We start from the raw sequence: 9446 nt of genomic DNA, 5'->3' as shown, positions 1-9446 counted from the left end.
AGCTGGGACACGTTGACCTTTGGAACCCGTTGGAAAGTTCAATTAACTTCAAGGGCCTTTTCTGGGAGCGTTGGTTGAGGAAACAAAGAGCTCAGAGAAGTGCTGGAACATTGTCATCAAATTGTTCCGAACGTCTCTATTTTTAGAAAGGTGAAGGAGAAAAGGAGCTGAAGACAATACTGTGGAGCTCCAGCGCATGGGATGGCGGCAGTAGTGACGGGCCTCTCTCAACCCCAAGCCTGAGCCAGAGGAGGAAAAGGGGTGGTGATGATGGTGGTGGTAGCATCTTTCTTTTCCTCTTTTTTTTTTCTTTTTTTTTTTTTTTTAAATTTTATTTTTTTTAAGAGATGAAGTTCCATTTTCACCACCCCACCCCCATGGTCAGAAAATGAGACCCACAGATAGAGCTGAAGATAATGGCAGGTTGCCATGGAAATGTGCATTTAGTCTCACTGTTTCCATGGCAACTGAAAGACATACCATTCTGTTCCTCTGAAGGATGCCAAAGGTAAATGAGCACTGATTAAAACAGGGGCACAAACTTGGGCTCTAATCAACCACAAAGACTAGGGCCATAAACTCTTATTGCACAAGCAGGAAATACTAAGAGCCGTACAAGTGATGGGAAGGCCAGAGGCAGGAAGCACTGCACACAAACTGCTCCCCACGGGGCGAGGAATCACATCCTTGGCGTAACGGCCCATCTCGCTGTCATGAACAGCTTCAGCTGCCTCACCACGGTGGCGTTTCTGTCCACGGTGGGATGCTAGACCCACCCCAAGTCCATGATCTACTGAGCTGTTTCCCGGGCAGGTATCCACACAGATTAAAGCCAGTTGCAGCCTAATCCTGGAAACCACACAGAGCAAATGTATTCCTTAGAACTCAGCAAGATCCAAACTGCAACATTAATCCTATACCTAGCCCCTAACAGTGTTTGGTTCAAGGATTCATCCTCATTAAAAAAAAAAAAAAATTACTATAAAAAGATGACCCAAATGGAAGAGTTTGATACCATACAGGTGGCTGCAGTTCATTCTCACCAATGAATTGTAGTTCTTCTTCCAGGGTGGCTGACAGACGTGTCAAACACACCATTACACAAGGTTATCCCTTTCTCTGCTGCCAGTCTCTCCGGCAGCTACGGCCCGTTCTAGAGGAGCATGGTGAACTCCAGGTGAGAGCTCCGGCTGGTGTGCAGGAAAACAGGCAAAGAGCACAAAGCATCAAAATGGTGCACAGATGATCACACCCTCTGCTAACGAACCCGACTGCTGTGTTTGCTAGTGAAGACAGTGCGCGGTTCGGCCCGCCAGCACGTGTTGTAGCAGCTCATCCTGGAAATACAGCACGCTTGCTCTGAATTCAATAAATTCTTCTGGCCAGTCACAGCTAATGGTGTGAATAGTGGGGTTTATACCATTCTGGTTTTTTACTTCCAGCTGCCAGCGGACGTTTGAAATGCTTGCGAGGCTGAAGACAGTCTTGATACAAAAGCATTTGCCTTCACAGTGTGGGACACAGACAAGAGAAGCCTTCTTTCACGCACTTGTGCCTTCCTGTTATTGCTTCCTCCACCGTTCAGCGATTCCTCCCACAGGTGCTGGATTCAGGCAAGCCCTAAGGTGGCAGGAAATTACACTACCATGTGGGGCAAGCAGAAGCCCCAGTGGGTGTCATCTGGAGGGGGTATGGGCTCCTCACCCCTTACTGTCTTCCTGATTCACCCAACAGCTCTGTACAGACATACAATTTCACAAAGGAGAGGACTGACCTTAGTGAAATTTTGCAGATTAAAATTGGGGGGGGGGGGAGGGGTGGGAGGGGGAGAGGGCCAGTAGTTCCCCTAACATCCACCCTAGGCTGGCCCTCAGTCTTACAGGAACCACTCACCCCCAAATGCTCTTTGTAGCAAGAAATACCACACAAAAGCCCATCAAGATGAGCACAGTATTCTCATGCATATCCCTAAACCACAAGAAAAGGGGCATGACAAAAATCTGCTATTTCTCTACCACTTGAAGCCTGGAAGAGGGACCCACAGTTAATAGGCGATGGTAGATAACTCATTTCAAGAACAGAACCAGAGTCACAGGCTGAGGATGTGGATGTGCTGATCCACTAACAAGTCCCTGCAGAGCTCCAACAAGCCCTCACCAAAGTAAGGATTTCTATTCCATCCTCTTCTACCCGCCTGTCAGTGACACTGATAATTGTGCCCTTTTCCCTTGAAGTTACATCTTAACGTAGGTTTCCATAAATATCTTTCTTGATCATTCATTCCTTGTCAGGTGGGTGAACTGAGAGAATCCTCCTTCTTCATGTGGGAGCAGAGAAAGATTTTCCACTGCAGTTTCTCATTTGCCATGAAGCGAAGGCGGCACCTCCAGCTCCGTACTCCTGCTTTTTCTTGATGGTTCAGTACAAGGGCTCCCACCTACCCCCACACCACAGACCGCTCACAGGCGTGCCCTGGCAGTCCCTCACAGCCCAGGCAGAACCGAATGCCCTGTCTAATCCTCTGCACCCTTCTCTTGGCACCACTGGTCTTGCCCCACAGCCTTCAGTATAAGTGCTATCTTTGCCCCCTAACGCTGAATAAACCTTGACAGGTTTGGGTTTTTTCCTTCCATAGGAACCAGGATCCAGCCTTTTCTGCCTACACAGCCAAAATTCACCAAGGTCACTCCCCTCTGCTAACACAACCCCCTGACTTCCTAACATGAGCAGAAGTTTTCAGTTTCTGATGTACTGAGAGACTTTTTTTAAGAGCCAGGAAGATTCTGGAGGTGACAGATAGCACTTCGCACCCATTCCCTACTGGGAACTGGAAGACTAGTAGCTTTGGCCAGTAGATTTACAGCTGCTCCCAGGAAGCAGGACCAGGAAGCCAAGAGCAACATGTTGTACAGCTGGAACCTCTCCAGCTCCTAGCAGTTTCTCTGATCTAGAGATCACGCTGCTGCAACACCTCCAAAACGGGCAACTGCAAAGAAACTTTTGCTCTTGCCTAGGTCCTGCACAGAGCAGACCCACCCTCGCCCCAGAAAGAAGTCAAAATGCATATATCCAGTCGCAACTCCCAAGGTGTAAGGGGTCCACCTAGTGCAGTTAGAGCAGTACTGCCAGAAATGCAGGCACAGCAAGCCACACATGCAAGCTTCCCTTGCTTCCCATCAGCCCAGCAACGCTGCTGGTGACACTGGTGGGGACCCAAAGTCTCATCCTCTGTACAGACCCTGGGACGGAGGGGCAGATTCTCTGAAAGGGGCAGCACTCCACATGGACAGCACTTGCTTGATTTACTTCATCAGTGCAGAGCGAAGGCAGGAGGCCCCTTTTTAGGTTGTTCAGACATGGCACATTTACATTTAGTAAGAACAATAACCCAAGATGAAGGCTGCGTGCTTACAGGGGCTGAAGGCAGACTTTAGTTTAGGGAAAAAAAAGCCTTGGTAGCTGCTGGTTTGCTTCTTCTTCCCCAGCACCATTGCTGCACTTTTATTTCCCATACAAGATCCCAAAAGAGACTTGACCAAGGTCAGACTGTATGAAACAGGACCAAGAATGGGATCTGTACTTCCCGGTTCAGAAAGCAATTCCTTCTGCAAACTTTCTTTGCTGTTATCCCAGACGAAAGAACTTGAGTTTATCTATCTGATGTCTTCTACCTACACAAGCTTTTAGGTCTTACAATTTCCAAAGGCACTTCTGGCTGATGTCACATTCAAGGCCTGGGAGCTTAAGGATAGGGCCAAGACATTCTGCAGGGGTTTAGCCAAGTATTTTCATCATATCCTTTTCTCTGCCTTTTACAAAGTGGGACAGTGCTACACCCTGCTCCCTCCAATAGAAACATAACTAGGCAGAATTTGTTGACTGCAGGAAACCGAAATGGAAAAGGCTAGACCAAAAGAGCTGCTGCTCCAAATCTCATCCATATTTCCCATGTGACAAAGTCACAGCAGTTCACACATAACTCCTGTAATATCCACAGGTGAAACTGAAATTAAGTTGGCTATCAACTGTCTGAGTGATAGAAATCAATAGGCAAAGCAGTGCTGTAAATATGCACTGCCGTTTAGAAAGGCATTTAGGAAGCTCAACAACAAAAATGCCTGTGGCATGGAGTCTTAAAAAGCTTATGGTTTCTCATAAGCAGTTTCCTTGAGACCAGAGTCATGCAGTGGTCCCACACTCACTCGAGTGAAAGACTTGAGTCTTAGACAATTTGGTTATGATCAGATAAAACATAAGAGAGAGAACAAAAATAGCTTCCCTGTCTCTCCTTTCACCCGAAGCAGGTGAACCACTTAAATTTAAAAGACATCTAGTGGCAGATAAAAAGCTACAGAAAACAACTAATCAAAAGGATGCTACTCTGGAAACCTGCAGATTTCCCATTTTATGGGAGTGTTAGAAAGGAAAGGAGTTATTTCATTTTTTCATAAAACCAGGCACAAGGTCAACAGAGATTAAACGGTGAAGCAAGTTATGGAAGAGATTCCGAGACAACTAAGCCAAAAGTACTTGAGGACCCTTAAGTAGTACTCCAGATCCTCCTCTGCATGCGTCACCTGAACTTCCCTTCCTGCTGGCAAGGGAAGGTGGCAGACACACGATGAAACCCGAGAGTTTGTATAACCTAAAATTCCAAGTCAGGTTTAGGAACAGCCTAAAATAGCACTGGGGGATGGAGGGCAAGGTATTTTCATATATATATATATATACACATACACACACACACTCTTTTTTATATATATATACACATATATATGTATATATACACACACACACTCTTTATTTTTTAAATAAAAGAAATAAGTTATTAATTCTTCCTTCCTCAATATCTTCACTTCACTCCATCAATATGTTCACTTACTCTGAACAAGTAAAAACTTTCATCCCAGGGACTGACAGCAAAACTATTGTAAGCTCCTGGGACCAAGACAAGCCCGCTGGGTAGAGAACAGTGAAGTATCTGAAAAAGCCCACTGTGATTTGGGGAGTGGAAAACCAGTATAACTGGGAGGTCTACAGGAGAGAGACCCTAAGTCCCATCCAGCTGGAAGATAAAGGATAAGCAACAGTAGCCTGAAAGAACCCAGATTCTACCCACACAGGAATGCATGAGCAATACCAAACAATCTCAAAGACTTTTTTTTAGTAAGAACTTTCAATAAACACACACGCATATATACAGCCATCTCTCGCAAAGACAAGCAGTTAAGTGGTTCCACATTCAGGACAGGGTAGGCGAGTCAGCACCACCTGGCCGGTGGTTCACAAGGCGCTGAAGATGCTCCCGTGTGCGTTCTCATGGCTACTTCATGTTTCTGAAGGGAAGGCCAACAAGTCTTGGAGACAGCCTCAGTGCAGGCACACACAGCTGGAGTCATGTGTAACAGCTGTGTTACTGTGTGAGGGAGATGAGAGGGAGCAGCTGGGAAAAGAACAAGCAAAAACCCTCTAAAGACTGCCATGAAGGGTCTGCAGACAGCGTCCATCCACAGGAAGTCCAGTCAGAACTTGACTGAGAAAGAAGTCCCACATGAGCAACCCTTCTCTGCCTGGGGGTTGCTCACCACCTGGAAAGAGCTGCGAATCAGCTCCTGGCTGAAGTCCACCATGGAGCCTTTCACAAAGGCAAAGCTGTCCACATCCACGACCACACGGGCGCCACCTTGTTCAAACACCCTGCAGAAAAGCAGCATATTGCAGCATTAACTGTGCTGCAGACATGACAAAGAAGCACAGCCTGAGCGCTTCCCTTATCTCACAGGCTTCCCCCATTCAAAGCAAGATACTATCATGTCACTGTCCTGGTTTCAGCTGGGATAGGGTTAATTTTCTTTCTATTAGCTGCTGTGTTTTGGATTTAGTATGAGAATAATGCTGATAATACCTATTGTTTTAATTGTTGCTAAATGATGTTTACATTAGTCAAGGACGACTTCTGCTTCCCACAGAAGTCGAGAAGAAGCACAGACAGGACAAGCTGACCAAAAGAATACTCCACACCATAGACGTCATGCTCATTATATAAATGGGGGCTGAGCAGGAATGCATGATCACTGCTTGGGATGGGCTGGGCAACCAATCAGCGGGTGGCGAGAGCGACTTGTTTTATATCACTTTATTTTGTATATTATTTTACCATTATTATTATTTTCCTTTTCCATTACTGTTCTATTAAACTGTCTTTATTTCATCCCATTAGATTTTTTCCTTTTCTCTTATGTCTTCTCTCTACCCTACAGGTGGGGGAGCGAGTGAATGGCTGTGTGATCCTAGCTGCTGGCTGGGATTAAACCACAACAGTCACGCACACCCTTCTTGTCACCTTTGTAAAGAACAGTAACACCTGACCACCACTACACCCCTTTGTCCTTGCCTGTCATCGGGATTGATAACTGTGTCCAAGGAAAACTTGTACTGGAATCCAGAGCAGCCACCTCCTTCCACCTGCAGCCTGAGAAACTCTGAACCTTCTGTGATCTCCAGCAGCCTCTGCAAAGAAGAAAAGGAAGAGGATGAGAAGACCTGCTGAACAAACTAGCAAACACTCAAATGCCTCCCCTATGGGCCTAGGGCAGGCCAGGCAGCTTCGAAGTCCCTCCCAGAGGCACCGGAGCTGCCTCCCGGGGTCCCTACCTTGACGCAGCTCTCGCTGAGGAAGACCTGTCCTTCACTGGGGTCGCTCTCCGTCGGGCCTGGCTGGGAGAAGGACGATGCCCACCGCAGCGGGCGGCCCACCGCGCAGGCAGAGCCCGGCGGGGGCGCGGGCAGCGCTCGTCCTCGGCACAGGGGAGCGGGACAGCAGCTGTGGGAGAGGAGAGGAAAGGGGGAGCCTCAGAGGGGTCCCAAGTCGAGGGCAGCCGGCCCGACCCCGCAGCCACCACCCTCTGCCGCAGAGCGGCGACACACGGGGACACTCGACACCTCCGACGGGTCAAGGGGACGGAGCGGGGCCGCCGCCACCGCAGAGCGGTACCTCATCCGGGTGCTCAGCGCCAACCTCCACCATCTCCTCAGCGACCCCGGCACCGCCATGTTGCCCCTCACGCCCGCCTCAGCACCGCCCCCCCTCCTCGCCTCCGCCCGCCCATTGGCTGCCCAGCTCCGCCGCTTCCGGCGAGGGCCGCCATGGCGCCCGCCGAGGCGGAAGTGCTGAGGCGGCGAGGGTTGCTAGGCAACGCGCTGCCCGCCCACCGGGCCGGGGCCGGCGGCAGTGGCGTCTCCATCGGCCGGGCCGGCCCGACCCGACCTGACGTGTCCCCGGAGACGGCAGAGCTCGGCTGCTGGCTCTGTAAAGCCAGCAGAGCCGCTGGAGCTTTGCACAAGGTCATGAAGCTGCCGCTCGGCCTTGGGGATGTTTGTTTCCATAAGTGGTGACACTCATGGAGGGACATACACAGCAATAAAACAGTAAAGAGTAATAAAATAACTAACGCGGTGCTCTCTAGCGGGGCATGTTTGCCCTGGAATTAGCTGTGAGGGTTGTTAATTCCATGCAGCACCCAGAGACCCCGAGAGGGATCAAGGCGCCGGCCCAGGGGAGTTCGACAAGCTGAGGGGCAAGCACGGGGCCAAGCCGAAAGGGGTTTTAATTTTTTCCCCTGATCCTGGCTTTTCTGGTTTGCTGTCCTTTATCAGGCGGGGGCTCAGCTCAGAAATCCCCACGGAGGCCAGTTTTCCTCCAAGGGGGTGCTTGGCCTCCCGCACACCCCCATCGTCCCTCCCTCCGGCTCCTTGCTTCCCTCCTGCTGGAGCAGGGACCGCGGTATGGGCAACACTTCTCTCGGTGGTTTCACCTTCTCCTTGGTACCTCTCCAGAGCCATCTCTGCTACGATCTGCTCCCTCCTAGGGACTTAGTGGCTCTGCATCATTGACTCTTCACAGTCAAAATGCCAAGCAAACAAGGAACTCGGGCCCAATAAAAGGTTACATGCCTTTTGTTCAAGGTGCTTTTCCTCTTGGAAAACTTGTCTCTAGAGAGTTGCTGTGGATGTGTCTTCTCTTACCCGGTTGAGTCCTGAGGCTGGCTGGCAGCCCTAAGCAGAGCAGCCCTAAGCTGAGCAGCCCTGCGTAATTTCTCTCTTAAGCCTGATGATCTGACATGTGACAGCATGTCTGGCTGGTTGCTCAAAGGTGCGTCACGGTTAAAAGAGCCTTTATCTCTTTCTTCCTCGTGTGCTTCTGGGGGAGGAATCCTGTTCCTCACCCCCGGCCAGCCCTGTGGAGAGTCACACAGTGGGATGGCAGAGGAAAACCAGTCATCCCAGCAGAAGGGGGTGATTTAACATCAGGGGACCTTGGGCCCTGGTGGTTTGCTTTCTCACTGTTCCACTCTAAGCAAGGCGATGATTTTGCAACCACGTGCTTTTGTTAGTTTGTCCCACCCTGAGCATGTAAATAAAGACTGGTCTGAGCTGTTTACTTTTGCTTCTTTTGGGTTAACTCCAATGATGTTAGGATAAAGCCAGAAAAGTATCACAGGCAGGGTCCCAGGTGGGCTGGTATTAATGTAGGTACCTGCAATGGTAGATGAATCCTCAATCAGGCATATTGGAACACTTAATGTTTAAAAAAAAAAAACATATTGGGGTGTTTCTCCAGTTATTATCAATGTGGTGTCCCTAAAGCAGATGACTTGGGAGAAGCAAATTAAGAACTCCTGGGAGAAAAGGCGGGGGATCATCATGCCTCCGTTCCATATCGCAGTGGCTTTCCTGCTCTCTCCTGCAGGGTGTATTAGACCTATCCCACTGCATTTCCCCGTGTTGTGACTGTATTCACCGTGAACACCTTTTGGAGAATGGATATAGCCCCAAAACCAGATACTCTTACTTTCTAATTGCCTTCATTTTTACCAATGTTAAGTATCAAAAGTGTGACAAGTACCTTCCAGGCACTTGGGGATGTTGCTCAGATGGTTAATGCAGACCAAAAGAATGAGAAAGAGGCTAGCTGGCCCCTCTCAGAGTTAATTTAATCTAATTAATAATCCACTGTGCTGAGGAGTGACTCAGGTGTTGGGTGCAAATTTTTGGAGTAGCGAGGAGAGGTGGGTGTAACTGAGGAGAACAGCTATTTTTTAGCACCTCTTTCTTATCGCTGGCTGTTTTTTCATTCTGCTGGCTATGTGGTATGGCGGTGATTTTCTCTTACACAGAGTTACAGTCTATGTTTTCTTCCTTCCTGGGCTGTGATTTTGTTGGCCATCTTGTTCCTGACAGCTTGATGTAATCTGTTTTTAGGTTTGGTTGTGTTTTGTTTTCCCCTTCTTATTCTGGTCTGTGGCATCTGGGTTTGGGGAGTTCCTTTAGCTCCCTTTAAGCACACTGTATTGAAGAGATTTGTCTGCGAGTTGAATTCTCTAGATGTTTCGCTCTATTCTCCTCTGCAATGTGTGTGCTTAAATCATCTTGTGTCTGTTTTGGTG

At 48.8% G+C, this 9446-nt stretch overlaps 1 protein-coding gene across 1 annotated transcript; it reads right to left on the bottom strand.

The window, feature by feature from the left end:
• Positions 1-5149: 5149 nt before the first annotated feature.
• Positions 5150-7100, bottom strand: ISCA2 (iron-sulfur cluster assembly 2). Its single transcript, XM_054200921.1, has 4 exons — positions 6995-7100; positions 6655-6823; positions 6395-6510; positions 5150-5697 (listed from the first exon to the last, which is right to left on the bottom strand). Exons 1-4 carry the CDS (start codon positions 7051-7053, stop codon positions 5523-5525), a joined length of 519 nt encoding a protein of 172 aa, XP_054056896.1. The 5' UTR covers positions 7054-7100; the 3' UTR covers positions 5150-5522.
• Positions 7101-9446: the final 2346 nt, after the last annotated feature.

The sequence above is a fragment of the Rissa tridactyla genome, chromosome 4 (assembly GCF_028500815.1).
Source record: "Rissa tridactyla isolate bRisTri1 chromosome 4, bRisTri1.patW.cur.20221130, whole genome shotgun sequence".
Lineage (NCBI taxonomy): Eukaryota > Metazoa > Chordata > Aves > Charadriiformes > Laridae > Rissa > Rissa tridactyla.
The sequence above is the reverse complement of the archived record's forward strand: the minus strand, read 5'-3'. Positions and strand labels throughout refer to the sequence as shown.

What these genes read in the sequence shown, in the direction of transcription:
- ISCA2 (XM_054200921.1), bottom strand. Translation starts at nt 7,053, where the DNA reads ATGGCGGTGCCGGGGTCGCTGAGGAGATGGTGGAGGTTGGCGCTGAGC. An exon ending in TCAGCGAGAGCTGCGTCAAG is followed by an intron (nt 6,511 to 6,654) that starts GTAGGGACCCCG and finishes TCTTCTTTGCAG; the next exon opens with AGGCTGCTGGAGATCACAGA. An exon ending in GTTATCAATCCCGATGACAG is followed by an intron (nt 5,698 to 6,394) that starts GCAAGGACAAAG and finishes GCTTTTCTGCAG; the next exon opens with GGTGTTTGAACAAGGTGGCG.